Source organism: Mytilus edulis, chromosome 1, assembly GCF_963676685.1.
Source record: "Mytilus edulis chromosome 1, xbMytEdul2.2, whole genome shotgun sequence".
NCBI lineage: Eukaryota > Metazoa > Mollusca > Bivalvia > Mytilida > Mytilidae > Mytilus > Mytilus edulis.
In genome coordinates this window covers 52,115,187-52,137,406 of record NC_092344.1, presented here as the reverse complement: position 1 = coordinate 52,137,406, position 22,220 = coordinate 52,115,187, and the positions used below count along the sequence as shown (strand labels likewise).

Here is a 22,220-nt window from a genome sequence, read left to right as displayed (position 1 = left end):
CAAAGTTTTGATGAGGACAATCCTTCAAAATTTGTAAAAATGCTTCTCTGGGTGGCTGCCCTATTGTCATAGTGCCTTCCTGGGGGTTGATGTATGTTTAAATGGAATAGCCCTAATACCCATTGTCAGAATCAAGCATGTATTTTTAATACACTATTGCATGATCATGTCAGTTTCATTTGTTTGTTTAAAATATTTGTAGTAAAAACATCATAAAAATGTTCTATTGTATGATTAACTTTTATTACTAAATTTCATATAAACTCGTCCCCTCCTCTTTCCCTTGACTTCAACCGCCACTGCCCTTGTGCGCTTGGGACGTCTAAGAACAGGCTGTTTAAAAATATTTCAAATGAAAATTTGTATTATCATGCCAACTTATTTATGACATCAATAAAAATATATACAAATTTACAGTATAGCTGTCCTCTTTTGCAAAACACTGCCTGCCATGAGATTTTTTTTTATAGTATATATGGTAATAACTAGATCATGTAAAGGCCAGGTGAACAGAGACTGTAACCATTATTAATACTTAAGACATGTCTCCTGCCACAATTTTGTTGTTTTTTTACACATGATTTCCCTTGAAATAATATAATAATTAATGTAACTTACAAATAAATACTCAACTTACCATTACCATACTCACCATACTTGATTGCTGCACAAAGTCATCTTCAGAATTGCTTGACTCTGCCCTCAAAAGGGACAATGTAGCACTAGAATTCTGAAAACAAACATTCATCAAGCATTCTTAATATATTGCAAACAATACATGGAACCCTACTGGCTTCAATGGGTGCAGCTTGTTGATAAGACCACACAGGTTGAACCCTGAACAGTAAAGACAAGTATGGACTCGGACTAACACATGACTCGTCAAAAATCTGTATATCAAATCAATATTTTTAAGCTACATGAAAAAGAAGTTCTGAAAACAGATAGTTTGGGCTTTTTTCTAAGTCCAAGGACCTACAAATCATAAGACTAGAACCCAATTGAAACATTATCTGTAATTATTCATAAAAAGACAAAGTGAAATTACAGACTGTTTATCATTTGTAAGTTTGTTAAAATATTAAAACATCAATTGACATGACTAATTGGCTCAATAAACACTAAAACAGTAAATGTTATGTAATCATGACACACCCCAATCCGTTAATCTGCAGTGGTTTCTTGTCACGTATCAAATAGTCTACTGATTGAGGTGGCACCCAACACTTTCACTACAATAAATTTGGCTCATTTAATTTTCATAAAATTTTGTCAAAGTATTTTCTGTGACACTTTAACTAAAATATGAAAATATAAAAAAATTGAACCAACCGTTTTGTCAGAAAAATTACACTGGTTATATAGCAATTTGACAAACACCAATTTTGATCAATCGGAAAAGCCTAATATTCCTTTTACAACACAACATAATTAAAATGTTCAGCCGATTTTACAGAGTTATCTCCCTGTAGTGTTAGGTACCACCTTAACAACAAAACACAACACCTACAGCATTAGATGCTCTTTTGATCAAGTCATTTCTTTCATATAATTGTGTAACTGTTTTAACAAGCCTGCACGTGAATTGGCTCAATGACACTAATTGCATATCTAAAAACTATACTCATAAAGTTAACATGCTAACATTCCTAAGGTTCATGTATAATGAAAGCCGTAAAAGGGGACGGGCGTCAATTATAGAACTAGCATATGCAAATATTATAAATCATTGATGTAATAGAACTTAAAATGTACTAAGAAAGTTCAAGGTAGATATTAATTGTCAGGAAAATATGACACAACATGCTTTTGTATTTAACTTTTTTCACTTTATAATTGTAAAATGGTAATTTTAAAACAGTCGATGTGGATTTAGTTGGTAATTAAATCGCAAGAAAAAGACAGCAAGAAAATAACCTGGTTTACAGTATTTGTGTAATTAATAAATTCTCTAAGTCCAAAGACCATAACTTCACCAAAAATCATCAGACCAGGACATAATTCAAAACTGATCTGTAACTAGTCATAATAAAACTATAAACCTGACGCTGAAAAGTATAGAAAACTGATTATTTTTGTGGAAGTCCTTATTAGTAGGACCACAACAACAAAAAATCATCCTACATAAACCAAATTTGAACTTGATCTGTAACTGGTCATGTTTATTAAACTATATACCAAATATCAAATCAATATCTTCAAGCACGATTTAAAAAAGTGTGGAAAACTGATTTGCGGTGACTGATGGACAGACAGACGTGAAAACATACTAGCTCTTGATGAAGTTTAAGAATTAAGATAAAATTTAAAAAAACAAATTTTTTTGATTTGTCCAAAGAACATGAATGTCAACGCCTAAAAAAAGTTTGGTGAACAGGATATTGACATTCCACCTTAATGAAAGTTGCAAAAACACACATTACAAACCCTCATGCTGACGCTGTATGCACGTTTTTTAATCATTCCCATGGACAGTTCTTACGTTTTAGTTCACAAAAATGTAACACTGAAATTCAATGAAATTATATAAACTAGAGGCGCCTAGGAACCTGAATCCCTCAACTAATTACCTTAACCTACATGTTTCAGGGGCCATAACTCCAACATCTGTCAACCGATCTTTCTGAAAATCTTAACAATCATTTTGTGCAGAATACTCTAAGAAACAATCATGCAAACTATTGGATGCAAGGTGATTGCAAAAGCTCACCCTACCTTTGAGGAAGGCGAGCTAAAAATGTCTGGAAAATAGAGTACAACTCATGCTAAACATCAAATTTCAAACCATTCTCATGGACATGGAAAATTCCAAAGTATTAGCTGAGGAAAATATGCAGGACATACATTAGCACCTACAGACAGAACAGAAGGTAAAACTTACATCAACCCATCAAGACGGGGCAATAAAAGGCGGCATAAAATAAGCAATTATCTTACCATCCTTGCCGATGGTATACGTAAACGGCTTGGGGAAAAGATCTGCCTTGGATGTGACTGCTTTGAGCTCTCAGTCTGTGATGCAATCTGTGACTGTCTCTCTGGTTGAGTTACTTCAGACTGTATTGACAAAGCATCTGATGCTGATGAAGATTGAGTGGCAAGCAATGGTTGAATAGTCTGCAGGAACTGGCAGAAAAAGGATAGATAGAACATTAAATATTTAATTAGTAAAATTTAAACTAATAAATTAATAGGGAATATGCCGGAAGGACAGACAGATGGACATACAGATGGACAAGGGTAAATCTTAATGCCCCTGTCATCTTACGGGGGGTGGGGGTGCATACGAAACTCTATAAATATAGATCTTTGCCTCTTTGCTAAGCTTCTGCACCATTCACTTAAAATGATTCAATTTATGTCCCAAACCATTTCCTGTTCATTTATAGGATATTCAAACTACAACTCGGGGAAAATAAATAAATGAAGAATGTGTATTAAAGGACTTGGATGTCCATGCGGGCAAAATGGATTGAATCATGCATAATCGGGACAAGAACAAAATGGAAAAGGAGAATTACTCAGGAACAGTGAAAGTGACGCCACCCAAATAGGAACAAGATCTGTGTTTTATGGTACTTAGCATTTCATATACTATCTTTTCTCAGGTAAAAAGGGGCACAACTCAAGAACGGCAAAAGTGACAGTACCTAAATTTGAACCTGATCTGTATTGTGTACATTGTAGTACGTAATAAACATTTGTGTATAAGTTTTAAATCATTTGCCTTGGTTGAGGCAAACATTAGTTATAGAACAGGACCCAACTATTTTTCATATATACATGTACATAAAGACAAGGGTAAAGCTTAATGCCCCCGTCAATGTACAGGGGGGGGATAAGAACAGTATGGTCCCATACATGTAACTCCAACAAAATTGGTTGATATTAAAATGGAGGTGCAGTATGATGTAGTACTTATGGAAACTAGCGATCCTGAAAAATTTAAAGAAATCGGATTAGTGGTCGATGAGGAATTGCATCCACAAAATGTTCCCTTAGTGTACAATAATAAGAAATAGTCAATTAGTCACATAACTCCGACAAAAGGGGTCAGTTCAACAACAACAAAATATGCGATACATAGTAATGGTGGCCTCTAAGTAAGATTCCAAGGATAACAGCAATTATGTAAAGGCATTGTTTGATAAACCATGCACCCTTAGAATCGGTACTGCGTCTATCTGGCCCACAGTAAATGTTTCAGTGCGTTCTTTATCATTTTACTGTGTCAATGAAGCCAAGTGGCAGCCTAAAGTGATCCCTGAAAGTTTGGACAGAATTTCAGTTATCAAAATTGTTGGTTTAGGCAGACTTTAATGTACAAACAAATTACTCTGTCTCATGGTGTTCAGTTTCATTCATATATTAAATTCTTACCTGTCCAAATTGTTGCAACAACACACTGTTGTTAGCAGGTGGTGGAGGATCATTATTCTCATTCATCACAACTCAATTGTTCGGCAAAGCTTTCTTTGAAAATAAAAAAAAAATCATTTTTTTATGCATTCAATAGGAAAATCTACTAAAAATTATCAATTACAATTTCAGAATCTATACAACTGATTATCCATGACGATTACTTGCTCAAGAGCCTTTTAATTTTTATAATTTGTTTGCCAACACAAAAATATAATTGATTCTAAATTTTGAGGGAAAAAAATATTCAAAGGAAGAAGAAAAAATATTCTGAGGGAGGATGCATACCATAAAAATAATGTTAAGAGGGTGGTGAAGGGTTATATTCGTGCAAGGTTTCCAACTGTTTTAATTTACTGTGTTTTCGTGTTTAGACATTTTATTTCTCCTTTTCTTGTGTTAGGGTCAGTGTGTGTGCTTCGTGTTTCCCCTTAAATATTTCCCATTTTTCGTGTCAGTTAGCTTCAATTTCTCGTGCTTAAAATATCACACATTTGATTGAAAAGTAGGCCAGAAATGATTTATAAGTCAGCCCAGCACTAAAATGTGACTCAAAGTATCCATGATCATTGATAATGACTGCATGATCTCCAATAATGGCTGAATAATAACTTCTATCACTTATTGCTTTAATATTTATGATCTTATTTCTCGTTTCACAATTTTATTTCACATGTTTCGTGTTCAGTTCCCCCCTGTTAAGTTTGAAAAAATAATTTGTTGTGACGTGTCTTAAAAATAAATATTTGGCCAGAAAAAAAACATGACCCCCCCCTTTTAAAGTTAAATGATCAGTCCCTTCTGTAGGAAGAGTTCATGTGTTTTCGTTATTTTTTGTTTATTTTTTACAACAATCACCATTATTTTTTTTCCGCCTTGCTCTACTCGGCAGCAATACACTCCATTATTTAAAGAAGGCCATCGTCATTTGCCGGCTCAACGAAATGTCCTTTGTAATCTCTATCAGTGTTATCAGTTCTCGACAATGTAACAAACTTTTTTCCAGTTGGGCCAGTTCTTCAAATAAATGTGGTCAAAGTTGATTGTGTTAATTTAGTAGATACTTGTATCCCCTTATCCTCACGATGTTCTCTTGCGTAAATAAAAAAAAATCATAACATCCGTTGTTGTGCTCAATTTTGACATTGTGTGCAAAAGGTCATCAGTTCTTGATAGTTGTCAAAAGTATAGTATGGTATGCATGTTTGATATTAATAGAAGATTTAAAATTACTCAAATTGAAGAAAAATATCAATTAGTATCATTTGTCTCTAGAAATGAATAATAATTTTTTTTTAGCCTTATTGGTCAATTTAGACATCTTTAACAGATATCCTAGGAATTATCTCTCAAGGACAAAAATAAAATATATGCATTGAATATTTATAATTATCTTTAATACATATTTTAGATGGTTTTAAATTAATAAACCAATTCTTATGTGTTATAAGATGTTGTCACAGCTGTTATTAATTTTTACTGTCATAGTAACAATATTTAAGGGCATTACTTTTCCGATAATTGAATTGGATTAAATTTAAAAGTTCATAAGATATGATATTTAAAAACTTGCTAGGCCAAAATTAAAAATATGTTTGTTTCCCTTTCCCCCCCCCCCCCCCCTTTCCTGAAAATAATTTGTTTCAATTTTTGGAAAGTGCTTGAAAGCTGAAGGATTGATAATCTAAATAAAATTAAATACAATAAAATTGAGCACAAACAACTGATAAGTGGCCTGGACTGGACAAGTCAAACAATGGACCACTTTCGAGTTCATCCGTCACCGGCAAAAACTCGTCAATTATGCACTCCTTTATGACGTCACTTACCAGATAGAGGAGCTCGCCTGTATCCCTGCACTATTTACGTTCATCAAGCGTCTTAGTGATCGTCTTTGTGCAGGATAAACTAGAAATAATGGTTGCTCTGTAGGTACTTACTGACAATTCCCTAATGACAGCAGTGTTGATTGTCAATTTTGAGAATTCAATTTGCCGAATAATTCGTACAATATAGAATTATAGTTTTCCAACCACTCTCTCAACATTGGGAGGAAGTGACGACGCCCCTAAACGCAAAAATGACGGTGATAAAGGCGCGTATAATTGACGAGTTTTTTCCAGTGACGGATGAACTTGAAAGTGGTCTATTCATGTGACCATGCTATGACAATCACTACCAGTTCAAAAAAAAAAAAAAAAAAGAACCTGCCTTCCTGGTCTGTTTACAAAGGGTAGACCCGGGGGAGGGGAAACAGACATTCTTTTAAATGTGGTTTTATTTAGGGACTGTTCAATATTTATCTGCGAGATTGGCATGTGCAAACTTGGGCAGGGCAAAATCATTTTTTACTAAGAATAGTGACAGGGGCAGACCCTAGCTTTTTTGTTGGGAAAAATCAAACTGTTAATGGGGGACTCAACCTTATTTCTATTAATTTATATATAAAATATTCAATTAACATTTTAATATATATAAAACATTAAATATTTCATTAACTTTATCAACAACTAAACTCCAAGAGGTGAACCAACGCCTGTGTGAATCATTTCGATAGAGTCCCTGAAGTGGATACCTTGATATGCCGGGTTGTCAAATTATGCAAATGAATGCAACATTTAAATAATACTCCAAATTGACAACAACACTTCAAATGGTCTGCAATTTTATTTGCTGTGGTCTACATGTATCGCCTGCAAGGCAGGCTTCATCAGGACAATTTTTATACAGAAATTCATCCCTGAAGTACTCAAAGTGGTGCATTAAATTTGACGTCATGGTGAGAGAAACAATGAAAAGTGAAATTAGCAATAGAGTTCTAAATAGATAAGATAAATATAGAAAATTAAAGTTTCTTTACAATGTAAATTGAGTTCGTTTTACTATTATATGATACATGAAATTGTTCTAAAGCCTAGCTTGGTATCTAATTTGAAGTGTTGTTGTCAATTTGGAGTATTATTTATCAACAATTGTTTCCTATCAAATAGTTTAATTCCATTTGCATTTAACTTCAAATTTTCAAATCTTGTGTTAAGTAATCACAAAATGTAATATTTAGGACTAATTTGCATGGAGTATGCTTGTAAAGGTCTGTAACAATCTTATGACTTGAAAAAAATAACAGTTGCTATCACTGACAGTCATGATTTACTGAAAACAATTGTAGAATTTGCCTATTCAACATGTAGTATATATCTCTAAATGAGTTAAGATTTTACATGTATTGTAAGAACAGTATAAACATGACATAATGGCCTTATTCTATGAAAATCTCAGGTCATTTTATGAAGTTACAGAAATTCTCAAAGTTGACTATTAGTATCTGAATTTAGTCCTAACTGAAAATTCTCATTTTCTCTTTTGATTTAAAAGGATAAAATTTGACACCAATAAATATAAATGAAAAACAAATTTTCCAATATGTACATGATGTAAGAACAGTATAAAAATATTGAAAAAGGAGACAAGTTGTATGAAAATCTCACATAATTTGAAAAAGTTAGACATTTTCTAATGTTAACTATAGTCTATATGAATTTAATTCCAAATGAAAAGTCTATTTTTTTTTACATAATAATTAAGTTCATATCATTTGAGCATAAAAATCTTAATGAAAATAAACTGCGCACTTTGTAAGAACAGTACAATTATGGATATAGCTTCCCATTTGATTTAAAAAGGTAATGGTCATTTTCAAAGATAGACTGATAGATTTTAAGTAGTCCCTTTTAAAACTAAAGTTCATTTTCAAATTAGGATGGATTCATATATATATACTGTCTAAACTGCAATATTTTTTTTTGTCACAAGTTTGTACCTTTCTACAATTTTTTTATTCCAATTTCATATGCATTAAACTAAGAAAGATGCGCGCAAGCCTATTGTTTCACTCCCCTGTAAATGTACCTATGTGTCCCCCAGTAGAAATAAACAGCTGCGCCATGAGCTCATGATACGCCCGACGTCTTATGTCGAAATTATATGCAATACTCATAAATAGTTTCTGAGAAAGTTTTAAGCAATAACCATATATAGTTTTTGAGACAGGGCGGGAAACCCCAGACCCTGGTTTGTTTTTTTTACAAAAAACTAAATATCACTAAAATAAAATTTTGAATCAAAACCAAAAAGTATACAGATCTTTAGATTAATATAACAAAGAAGTGTGTAAAGTTTTAAGCAATAATCATAAATTATTTTTGAGATACGGCGCGACAAAATTGTAAAAAAAACTCCCCTGTTTAACAAAATACTCAATAACTCAAAAATAAAATTTTGAATCATCACCAAAAAGTATACAGATCTTTAGATCAATATAACAAAGAAGTGTGTAAAGTTTAAAGTAATAATCATAAATTGTTACAGATACGGCACAACATGTAAAATAAACTTCCCCCTTTTTTACAAAATACTCAATCACTCAAAAATGAAATTTTGAATCATCATCAAAAAGTATACAGATCTTAAGATTAATATAACAAAGAAGTGTGTAAAGTTTGTAGCAATAATCATAAATAGATTTTGAGATATGGCGCGACATGTAAAAAAAAACCTCCCCCTTTTTTACAAAATACACAATAACTCAAAAATGAAATTTTGAATTATCAACAAAAAGTATACAGATATTAAGATTAATATAACTAAGAAGTGTTTTAAGTTTTAAGCCATAATCAAGAATCGTTTTTAAGATACAGTGCGACATGTGAAAACAACACACTCCTGTTTCAGTTACAAAGTGTCGTAAATCAAAAAGTTTAAATCTAATTTTCACAAAAAAGTATACAGATCATTTGACCATCATAAAAAACAACTATATTAAGTTTCATTAAATTTGGATAAGTTGTTCTCAAGTTACGGTGCGACATGTTTACGCCGGACAGACAGACGGACGGACAACCGACATGTGTATACCATAATACATCCGGTCAAAGTTTTTACGGGCGTATAAAAACAGATATTGTAGGATGGGCTATATTCTGGTTGATAAATCAAAAAACCTTTGTTTGTGAGTTGATAAATTATACTGCATCTATATATAAATGTAATAAGTCACTAATCATATCCACTGAATTCCAGGATAGACCACTTTCGAGTTCATCCGTCACCGGCAAAAACTCGTCAATTATGCACGCCTTTATGACGTCATTTACCAGATAGAGGGGCTCGCCTGTATCCCTGCACTATTTACGTTCATCAAGCGTCTTGGTGATCGTCTTTGTGCAGGATAAACTAGAAATAATGGTTGCTCTGTAGGTACTTACTGACAATTCCCTAATGACAGCAGTGTTGATTGTCAATTTTGAGAATTCAATTTGCCGAATAATTCGTACAATATAGAATTATAGTTTTCCAACCACTCGCTCAACATTGGAAGGAAGTGACGACGCCCCTAAACGCACAATTGACGGTGATAAAGGCGCGTATAATTGACGAGTTTTTTCCGGTGACGGATGAACTCGAAAGTGGTCTATTGTTTTTTTTTAGAGGGGACAATAAATGAGCATTTCTGACTGTCAACAGTTTGGTGGTGCATTCTATAATGAATTTTCTTTTTTTTCTTTTTTTATATTATAATTTTCTTTATTGAAAAGCACTTTACGCCCATATGGACCAATGGCTTAAAACATTATACATAATATACAGTTAACATAAAACAATGAAAATAAACAACGGAGACACTTTGAACTATAATTTGTCTTTTTTTTAAATCAATATATATATAAGAGATTCAAATTATATCAAGGACTCCCTGCCCTCAGTGTTAGTGAATTTTTTAAAAAGGAGCCTAATTTGCAAGTGTCCTGTTTTGTTTCAGGATTGAGGATATGTTTTAATTTATCTATATCATTTAAGTTATTACATTTATTTTCATTTAAAAATTCTTTTCTTAAATGTTCCTTTATTTTACATTTAAAAAAGAAATGAAACTCATCATCTAGTACATCACAATGTGTACATAGTCTTAAATCTCTGGGAATTTTCCTGTATAGATCTTCCAGTTTCTATTAATAAGCAGTGGTCACTTATTTGAAATTTAGAAATTAGTTGTCTATATTCAAAGTTTTGAGAAAGTAGGTATGGTTCAAAGTTATAGCTTTTCTTTATTTTTTTAAAAAGTTGGAGTTTGCTATTCTTTTGTAAATTTAATATTTTATCATTATATAAATTTTCATAGGAGTTTTCTAGATTTTGTTTGTATATTAGCCTATTATTTTTATCCTTATTTTGGTTAACAATTTCTAAATCATTTTGACTTCTGACATGATTTACATAGGAGTACCAAGAATAAATACCTGCATTATGTAAAGTTTTTGCCAAATTTAGTGTCTCTTTTAGTAAGGGACTAGTTTCTTCCCTTAATAGTCTATCATGAAAAAGAAGAGTTTGTCTTTTTATAAAGCAATCAATAGGGTAGCTGCCTAATTCAGATCGAGCAGCTATATTTCAAGAGCATTTTTTTGCTCCTAAAGTTAACTTATTAAATTTATTTAGTACTTTATCAGGTGGACTTTTGTCAATGAAATTAAGAGTACCTACTTTTTTGTTATTTTTATCTCCTTTAATTGAAGCTTAATAAAAGGATGAGTATGCATCCATATACCATATTTCACTGTTATAAGTTAATATAGGTCTGAAGAGTGAGTTAAATAAATGGTTTGACAAATTTACAGGAGTCTGATGAATCGAATTACAATATGTTTTTATAGAATACATTACTTTCATAGATTTTTTGGCTAATTCTTGTGTTGAATGAATAAGATTTCCATTCTGACTAATAATATTACCATGAAATTTAAACTTTTCCATTTGCTCTAATTTATCACCATTATAATTAAAGGAATGGTTAAGATTTTTCCTATTGTTACTTGTGCTTAAACTGTTAAAATCATAGTTTTAGTTTTTTTTCAATTTACAGTTACCTGCCATTTATCACAGTATTGAGACAAATGGTTTAAACTTGACTGAAGACCCTCTTTAGTTTCAGACATTATCAAAATATCATCAGCAAATAGGAGACTTCGAATATTTGTCTTCTATTTTCAAGGGATCACAGTCATCCTGTTTAAAAATTTGAGGTAGATCATTTATGAAAATGTTGAATAGGGTGGGACTTAAATGAGAGTCCATAGAAAAAAAAGTATACCGAAAATATATTTTTAAATGATTTTGATAACTATATAACATACATAAATTGGTGGTATACATGTACTCCACCTCCAGCTTATTTGGTGATTCTCAGGTACATATGATTTCAAAAAAGAGAAACAAGCTTAGAATTATAGATTTTTTTTGTAATAAATGGCAACTAATTTTTTTACAGAAATGTTTAGATGGGCGGTGAAAATTTTTTAAAATTCAAATGGATGCTCGCATCCATTTTTTTTATGATACAAAATATTGAATGCACCAGCCAATCCCTCTGATGATGAATATTGAACAGTCCCCTTTGAACATGAACCGTGGGGATGAAGTTTGGGTAGTTTTGGGAACAAGGAAAAGTAGGTTAAAATTGTAAAATATTATTTCACGTCTGAAAACTGGAAATGGTGAAATAAGCTTGCTTCTCGATAACAATGCGTGTGGTTAAAATAGACAAATTTCGCGAAATCGCACATGTTTTCTATTTGTCGGGATTTAAAGGAAAGAACAAAAACTCGCTTGAAACACAATCGCTTGAATTTTAGTGATACATGTATGGAAAAAAAATACTGTTATATGTATAATATTACATATAACAGTATTTTTGCCATACATATATCACTTAAATTCAAGCGACTGTGTTTCAAACAAGTTTTTTTTGTTCTTTCCTTTAAATCCTGACAAATAGAAAACATGTGCGATTTCGCGAAATTCGTATAAAACAACTGACGTCGGATGTATCCTATTTATATATACATTACACAGTGTTAGCCAAAGAAGGACGTCATATTAGAATAAACAATATTGTACAAAATGTCCTATATTTGCTATATTACATACTTAATAAGGTATCTATACTTACTTTTCAGTCTTTTGCAGAATAGCGCATAATCCATATGATGTATCCTTGAACCTGCGAGACCCGCGGTTACTATATCCAATGAGAGGCCTTCTTACTTCTTCGTGATGAGAGAATTCATTTGCATACAAAATTGAGTTTTGTGATACAAAATTGAGTTTTGTGATACAAAATTGAGTTTTGTAACACAAAATAGACTTCTTTGTTAAATTTTCACTTCTGTTTAACAAAACTCAAAAATAAACACAAAATTAAATTTTGTCACAACAAAAATGACTTTTGTCATTACAAAAATGACTTTTGTCATGACAAAAATGACTTTTGTCATGACAAAAATGAATTTTGTCGACAAAAATGAATTTTGTCATTACAAAATTCACTTCTGTGTCACAAAAGTCAATTTTGTCCACACAAAAATAAACACAAAATTGAATTTTGTGTGACAGAAGTCAATTTTGTCATGACAAAAATGAATTTTGTGACACAAAAATGACTTTTGTCATGACAAAAATGAATTTTGTCGACAAAAATGAATTTTGTCATTACAAAAGTCATTTTTGTCATGACAAAATTCATTTTTGTCATGACAAAATTGAATTCTGTCACACAAAATACAATTTTGTGAATTCTGTGAAGACAAAATTGACTTTTGTGACACAAAATTGACTCTTGTGGCACAAAATTGACTTTTGTGTTAAATTTTCATTTCTCACGATTTAACAAAACTCAATTTTGTCTACACAAAAATAAACACAAAATTGAATGTTGTGACAAAATCTCAGTTTTGTATGCAAATTAGTTCACAGAATCCAAACCAAACCTGTTTTGCATACAAAATTGACTTTTGTCGCCCAATATTCAAATTAGGTAACAAAAGTAAAGTCTGTGTTACAAAAATGAATTTTGTCATGACAAAACTAACTTTTGTCCACCGAAAGATAATTTTGTATGACAAAATTGAAATTTGTAGTATGCTACAAATTTTGTTAAACTGAACTCGTTTTTGTTGAACAAAACTCACTTTTGTCCGTACAAAATTGAATTTTGTCGACAAAAACACAAGAGTCCCATTCGGCGCCCCGTAGTACGGTGACCTATAGTTGTATTCTTCTGTGTCATTTGGTCTCTTGAGGAGAGTTGTATCATTGTCAATCATACAACATCTTCATATTTTTCTATTTCTAAATTTTGTCAAATTTCAGTACTGACAACGCCACATTAAAAATATTGTAACTGTTCTGTAACTTGCCATATTTGTGTGGAAAAGAAAATACATAGTTCTTTATAAATTTTGTGCGTTTGAAACACTTTTTGGTGACATCTTTTTGACACGAGCATTCAGTATTTACCACACACTTGGAATTTATAATGTGTCTTAAATAAATTAAACACAATTTTTATTTTTATTTTTATCTAACTTTTTTTTTACAATAAATATTGAATTGATAACAAATATATAAAAAAAAAATAACGACTCTATTTGTCTATTTCAACAACACATATTGTATTCTAATACTGCTTTGGTATGAATGATTGACACATAAGATCGTCATGGTAAAAACTAGTCTTATAAAAATGACAAAGAGTGCAACAAAGAACGAAAGACTACGTCATATTTCCAACGATTATGTTCTTGGTGCATTTCCTATTCCCAGTACTGTCTTGTATGAACCAATACCGTACTTTCCAACTGCAATATAAAATTATTTTTAAAACAAAACGAAATATATATAGTACAGTCATGAAGGCGATTCTAACTTTTTTTTTAAAGATTTTATGCTTAAAAGGTTAGATATTTTCTCACTAAGAAGGGTTGGTATATGTTCTCTACGTCCCATGAAGCCGAGACAAAATGTAAACGTTCATCAACAGGTTGTATCTCTATAAAATATGCATGTGTGTTGAGAAAATAAGGTCTACAACTCATGTAGTTTGTTTGGAATAAACAAAGTATAAGTATAATTTCAATAAATGAACTTATAAATTAAAAAGAGTGCACATCCTGAGATTGATTAGTTCTATAATATTAGACTTCGTAGGTTTTCACAGATGATATCGGATATGTTCCTTAAGTTGTAACTACAATCCCGTTCCCTTTTCACGAATGTCACCTACCGAATTAGATTATTAACCGGGTTTGTAATAACATGAGCAACCCGACGGGTGCCACATGTAGAGCAAGATCAGCTTACCCTTCCGGAGCACCTGATATCACCCCCAGTTTTTGGTCTTTAGGCTTTAGTTTTCTATGTTGTGTCTTGTGTACTATTATTTGTGTTTGTCTTTTTATTTTTAGCCATGGCGTTGTCAGTTTATTTTCGATCTATGAATTTAAATGTCACTCTGGTAACTTTCGCCAGGCCCTCTTTCATATCGTTTGCATTCTAGGTTTTTATCGAATGTATTTTTTTACTATCAATGCTGAATGCTGAACCATGCATTGATAGTAAAAAAAACCAACATCAAATGACAAAACATTGGATGCAAACGATATATGAAACTACGAAGTCTTACATTATCGGACTATGTTTTGGTCAACGTTCTATAACCATAGAAGTGTTAAATAAAATACTTCCATGCTATAACTAAATACATTTGGATGACCAAACCCATCACATATCACCAGTCTATCTTAAAATTTACAATACTTAACTATCTTGAAACGAGAGTACTATACATGTATCAACTTTAGTTATTTATAAATGTCAAAGGGATTTTCCTATAAGAACTGCAGACTATTCTATTTTTCAACGGTTTAATTTTGGTAAAATATGCCTGTGATTGTTTACTATTTATACATTTGGACTTGGATGGAGAGTTATTTGTTAGTTTTGGTGGTTCTATAAACCACATCTTCATTTCTCATACCAACTCTCCTTTTTATAGTTATCTAATTGGCACTCACGTAACATTTTCGTATTTATACTGTAACCAAAAATACCACTTTGGTCACCATTCCTCCTTTGTTTCATACTGAATAATGTTCACAAAAATCAATGAAATTTGAAAAAGCCGTTGTAAGTTTTGAAGGATGTTTGGCTTAAGAACTCGGCTTAGTTTTAAACCAAAATTATAGATATGCAATTAACAACTAAAAACAAACATATAACATGTATTGTGTATGCAAATTTCAAGCATTTGATCTCCCAAAATTACTAGTTAGGAAAACCTTCCTTCATCCTCCAATAATTAGGGGGTGAAAAAACACACCCTTTTATTGTCATATGAAGAGCAAAATGGACTTATGCATACCCTTAAAATAAAAGTCTTCCAAAAGAATTATAGATAATTTCGTAGTTACTCCGAATGTAAATAATTGTCCAGCGATTAACAAATATTTCCAAGAATAGTCATTTGCATTCTGGAGGATATTTATCTCTCTGGTTACCATACCACATCTCGTTATATTTATATCTAGAACTAAAACTTACAATTTGTTGGTTTTGGTGGTTCTATCAACCAGTATCTGAATCCTTCCTTTGCTCTTTCGCTGTAAGAATTTCGGAGGAAATTTTTATTGATACCTCTTTTTGGTTTCATCTGCATGAAATCTGCTCCTCCAAGACCTACAAATATTAGGCAAATATTCATGAAAACAAACCGTTCAAAATAATTTTGAAATACCGCTCATGAGCCATGTCGTTATATGTAAAAATGCAGGTCCAGCGACGAGATTTACCATGCGATTGTACATGTTTTAGTTAATCTAAGATGTAACCGCAATGATGCAATCGGATTCAAAACAAATCAAAGGCAATATTGGATATTTCAAAATGTGAAAGCCTTTTCAAATACAAACCTTTTTGTAATGTGTAAGCAATCAAGTTAAAATTTCACGTTTACATGTGTAAATTTTTCGATATTCATAATAATTTTCTAGTGCTCTAGTAGCTATATTTACAGTACAATTTAGGAGTGATTTTTAATGCAGGAAATATTTTGCCAACGACCTCAACTCCCTTTTACATGCCCCTAAAGCACCGTTCCATACACCAGAAGAAGTTAAGAATTCAATCGAAGAGTTATCACCCTTCAGATTCCTTTATAATAATGAAAATATATTGTTTTAGCGATACAAAACAATGTTTAAGAATATAACTTAGGTACTTACTCATTAAATCTTGAGCTCTAACATTTGGTCCCATTGAAACACTAGTCTGCAATGTAGAAATTAGTACACTCATTTGATTAATACAATACAACATACCAGTATACAATAAAAAAAAATTAAAGATAGAACTGCCGTTACTATACTAGTATACCGATGAGGCAGACGAGGCAACTGCCTCGACTGAATTTTAGGCAACAAAAAAAAAATAACAGTAAAAAAAGAAAATGAAAAAAGTTAGACATGCAGGGGAGAAAATCATCTTTTTCATTTTGATATCATTCAACAATTAAGCAATTGGCTTATAATAGTTGGTTTAAGATTTGTCTCCTTTTATGAATACTAGCGTAAAATTGGCCTCCCTCCAGTAGTTACTGATAATTTGAACCAGCCAGATAGCATAGTGAAATTTCATCAGATACTTCTTTAAAAAAAAGTGTGGTGCTATTTTGTTACCAATTGCTTTAGTTGGTTTCAGTTTTTTTGTAATTTGGATATTCCTTCTGGAATATTATTAATTTGCTTCATTTCAAATTTGTGTTTTTGGATTTTAACGATTACAATTCACAATTGCTTGATGATTCTAAAGGTTTAGTTGTGACCACCGAGTGAAACTGGTTGTAAAGTGCCATAGCTCATCTTGATGGTCTGTTATTTAAAAACCATTTAATTTATCGTGCATCTATATTGTTACCCAAAATACTATGCAACCCCGCAACCTATTTTAAATGCCTGTCCAAATGAATCTCTGTTCAATATCAAGCCCCTTAAATTGTATGTTCTAGTTGAGATGGTGGTCGGTGGTGTCTTCTTTTTTTCTAAAAGTCGTTTTATGATGAAAGTAAGTAGTTAGGTCTTATTTTAAGTCTTTCATTTTTTTCACAACCAGTGTAGACCCCCCTTTATCAAATTTGAGTCATTGATGTAACAGAACCTCACAAGAAAAAAAAAACGCGGAAATTTTCAATTTGAAAAAAAAAATCAGATCAGCTTTAATCATACAAAACAAATCCTAATAAAAGACAATAAACACATGCATGGTACTAATCTGTAAAGAGTACTTACAGTGACTGAAAGTCGCCTTTCTTGTACAATTGGCCTATATGGGCAAACAGATCTTTACAATAAAGCAGTTTATAACTAATAATCTCACTTACTCGTTGTCTGAACTTTGACCAGTGGTCTGTGTTTCCTTTTGGTTGTCGAACTGGGTCATATCTCGACCAAAACGTCATGCTGTGGACAGACATAGTATACGACTGTTAAAATTTAAATCACACTAAAACATTAAATTAACAAACCAAAAACCAAAAAAAAGCCATTGGCTTCTCTTATATCTGCACCTCGTACTATGTATGACTTTAGAATAGTTGCCAACGGCAATGGTGTTCACAACGTCACAGACGTGCAATTTTCAAAATGATTTTTAGATACTAGTAATCCGAACGTTTTGTACATTCTAAAGTCACTTTATTAATCATAAACTCTGATACTCATGTATTTTTACATCATTGTCAGACTCAGATGTTTCGGTTTTAGCGTTCCCAAACAAGGCCAATCTAGATATGCGCTCTGGACGCACCAAATTTTATAAAGTGTCACTTTTCAACAGAACTAATCACGCTGGGTGCTTAACTTAAGGTAGATCATCGGTATATGTTTCCCCGAGAGAGAGTTTTCTTATACTTTGCCAAAATGAAGGTTTTACAATGCAATTTCCAAGCTAGGGGTCTTGCCTAAATTTGCTTAGAATGATCATGAAAAAACACATTTTTGTGCATAAAAAGAAATCTATGAGATAGAAGTTTGCAATAAATTGATAGAAGGTAGATTTTATAATATGTTTTAAAAAGGTGTCAGTACACAATCAGTCTAGTTATTTGCAAATGTGTAGACTGATTTGCAAATTTTATTGGTAAGACTGTTTATTTGTATGAAGAAATCTTGCTGATTATCCAAAATATACAATCCAAGATGGCGGTATGCCATGAATCTACATTAATGCTATCAAAACGATTGAAAAATATAGAATTGGTAGCAATTTGAGGAACGCTGGTTTTACCAGAATGATTTGATAAATCAAAACTTAAGTTTACAAAAGTGTACACCAGCATTTTGAAGTGATCAACAACTGATTTTAGCATTTTCTTTAGCATTTGATAACCCTTCTATAACAAATGCTCTATGGAATGACTTGCAGTTTTAGTCGGATAGAACACCAATTGGGATTTATTCATGATATTGTTTCATGTTGAAGTATATCAATAATGCATATGGAAAAAAAACCAAGCAGGTTTTAGTAAATAAATCAACATGACGTCCGAATTTTTATCTCTTTCAATTTGTGACCAACCTACATTAAATCTTGTGCCATTAACCTTATAATATGCGTAATATTGCGCAATTAGCTAGAAACGAACAAAATACTAAGAATTAAGACAAGAAATGGGACGTTATTTTAAAGTGTAATATAGACATAGACAATGACAAATTGAATGAAATGAAAATAGAAAACATTCTATAATTTGACACCAGAAATCAATGGAAAATTATGACTGTCACGAAAACGGGTTTCACTTGACCTATTAAGATATTTTTGTATCCATTTGTTAGAAAAAATAAATAAATAAAGTACTATTGTCAGTTTAATAACATATGTTACATGCACATTAACTTGAAGTGCAATCTGAAATTGTGGATTTCGATATATTTACTCCGATGTTAGTGATAAATCCTTACAACTTAAATAACAGGCATACGAGGTAGTTTGTGACAGTGTCATCAATTGGTATGGCTAGTACCAGTTCAAGAAATAAATAAATATCTATGTTAGAAAGCAGATTATCGATTTAAGAATAGAAATGTCTGTTTTCATACAATTCTGGAGAGAAAAAAATGCTTCGCCTTTCATGATTTACTTATCATTATTTCCAATCAAATTTTCTTAGATTCAAAAATTTTGCAGCTAGAATTCACCCAATTCAATTACTCAGTAATGCATTTAATTTTTATAAAGTGATAAGTGACCATAAATTTCTATCCCCTGAACAAATATGTGTACTTCGTTTTGCAATATGGATAGGTGTTATATGCGGTAGTATATCTACCATTTAGATTTTCTTTGCAAAACAAACATTTTAGGTAACCTACTGTATTTAGATCTATAAGATATATAGTATTCAGATCAACTGAGCTATGCATTCCGAAATACATTGACTTTTTGTTCAATTTTTTAAGTGACAAATGATAATTTTCCACAGTTGATAACTTACTCAGTGGTCCTTGGTCGCTGTGTTAACTCCATGTCGTATAAATGGTCGAACAACACTGTTAATATTCCACTAAAACACCTCTATATTCGTTTTAGCTTCCGGTGTTCATGTATGTACAGACTGGATTAAAGGGCTCGACAGTTGCTATGCGACTTGCGAGAGCTCATACATGTATATTACAATAAAAACATAATCAATAGTTTGAATAATTCACTTAAGCCAACACTTAGACTTACATGCAAAAAGTAAATAACATATTGCCATGCTTCAAAATTGCTTTATATTAAAATTATTTAATTATTGCTATTTCTTTTGGTAATGGTGTGAAACATTGACACGTATACTTGTATATTTGCCAGTTCAATAACTGTATGTGATTAATTTCAATTAAAAGAAATTATCTGAACAACAAACATTGTCTTGAATAAAGAATAACACCTATTTAAATACTTGGTTAAATGCCATTCAGTTAAAATTAAATGTTCAAATATTCAATACACATTTGATGTATATCATTGTGGTTTAATAATTATTGATTTTTCTGTCGACAATCATATTATCAAAGGGTAAAACCAATATGATAAAGATGACTGAATTTCTTTCTTAATGTTGTTGAAACTCGTTTTATGACTTCTTGTTGTAAAATGTGCATCTATTTCGTAATCAAAACGTATTTACTTATTTTTATGAAAAGAGACGCAGAGCATGAGTCAATGAGACAACTATACGCTATCAAACAGTCCCCACTCTAAGCAAATCTTGTGGATTAAAGTGTTCCTAGTACTCGACCCTCATTCAAGAGGCCTTTTTTTATAAGATATCTTATATACTATATATGATAGTTTATAAAATATATTTTATACTTTATAAGATATCGGATATAGTTTATAAGATATCTTATACATGGTTTTTTTTATTATGAAATCTTGTTATTTGATTATCGTACAGTGGCAAATATTTCATGCATACTCAGCACGAGTCGGACGAGATGGATGAGAAGGATATTTTATGAACATAGCTTAATATAAATGTTAAAGAATTTTCTCATAGCGAAACTATATGTTCACTAAGGATTACTGGTAAAATGATTGATTATTTGTTATGTATAGGTGGAGAGAATTTGGTATTATTATACCTATTACAATTCAATAAATTGCATTAAATCGATTTTCAATGAGACAACTTTTATTGAATTGCAACATAATCTATATATAATAACAATCACACAACAAAGTTTTATTTTATAAGTTCCTAACTTCTATGTCATTTTGGTCTCTGGTGTCCCATTGGCAACCACAGCACGTTTTTTTGTCATGGCTATATCAAACTTAGACTGATCAACATCTATTCACAAACATGTCTTATACAACGTAAAAGCGCTTCAATTTTACATACGATTCAGGCGTTTTAGCAATCCGATGTTTGTTATCGTGGCTGAAACTGTAGCCTAGGTCTTAGAGGCACATGCACAATACAAAGTTTCTTAAAAAGAATATGTCTAGAAACAAGAATTTCATATTATTTTGAGATAATGTGATTGCCAAATGAGACAACTATCCAAATGTCGTGGATGTAAGCAACTTCATATCACGGCAAACAACCTTCATGAATGAGTAAAATTCGCAACGTGTACATAAACATGCCCCGACATTACAAAATGTGAAACAATGCAAACAACGAAACCATCAATCTAATTAACAACAGAAGTAACGAAAAACAAATAAAGCAGATAGCAACCAACGACAAGAGAATTCATAAACTTAACTGCTCTCCCCAACCCCCCCCCCCCCACACACACATACAACCCATTAATAAATTAAGAGTGCACACGCTGACATTTTTTGCATTCTTTACTAACCAATGATGTTATGTTGATAGTCCTAAATATAAAGCTTTACAAAAATTATCACATCAATTTAACATGTTCAAAGAAAATGAGGTCAAGGTCCGATAAACCAAACTAGAAGTACAAGTCCACCTTACACAAAACATGCTTTAAATATAGTTGACCTATTGTAGATCGAAGACACAAACCTAACCAGGAAAACTTAACATTGATCAAGAACCATGAAAATGAGGCCAATGTAAGATAAACCCTGCCAAACAGACACGTTCACTTTACAATCATTCCATACTTTAAATATAGTAGACCTTTTGCATATAGTATCTTAATAAGAAACTTAACCAGAAAAAACTCAAGATGGACCAATGAACCATGAAAATGAGGTCATGGTCAGGTGATAATTATCAGACAGACATACACACCATACAATCATTTCATACAACAAACATAATCGACCTATTGCTATTTAAAAGTATAAGAAAAACAGACAAAAAAAACCCAAAGATTTAACATTGAGCAATAAAAAAAGAAAGAGGTCAAGGTCAAATAAAATATGCCAGACTGATATGTACATCT

The 22,220-nt window shown here is 31.7% G+C and overlaps 2 protein-coding genes across 2 annotated transcripts; both read right to left on the bottom strand.

The window, feature by feature from the left end:
- Positions 1 to 234: 234 nt before the first annotated feature.
- LOC139521839 (uncharacterized) lies at positions 235 to 12,660 on the bottom strand. Its single transcript, XM_071315529.1, has 5 exons — positions 12,425 to 12,660; positions 4,381 to 4,473; positions 2,938 to 3,126; positions 638 to 730; positions 235 to 333 (listed from the first exon to the last, which is right to left on the bottom strand). The coding sequence occupies exons 2-5, from the start codon at positions 4,444 to 4,446 to the stop codon at positions 235 to 237; spliced, it is 447 nt and encodes a 148-aa protein (XP_071171630.1). The 5' UTR covers positions 4,447 to 4,473; positions 12,425 to 12,660.
- A 1,150-nt stretch (positions 12,661 to 13,810) lies between these two features.
- LOC139484794 (uncharacterized) lies at positions 13,811 to 20,116 on the bottom strand. Its single transcript, XM_071268763.1, has 5 exons — positions 19,802 to 20,116; positions 17,687 to 17,765; positions 16,533 to 16,578; positions 15,853 to 15,987; positions 13,811 to 14,111 (listed from the first exon to the last, which is right to left on the bottom strand). The coding sequence occupies exons 1-5, from the start codon at positions 19,831 to 19,833 to the stop codon at positions 14,047 to 14,049; spliced, it is 357 nt and encodes a 118-aa protein (XP_071124864.1). The 5' UTR covers positions 19,834 to 20,116; the 3' UTR covers positions 13,811 to 14,046.
- Positions 20,117 to 22,220: the final 2,104 nt, after the last annotated feature.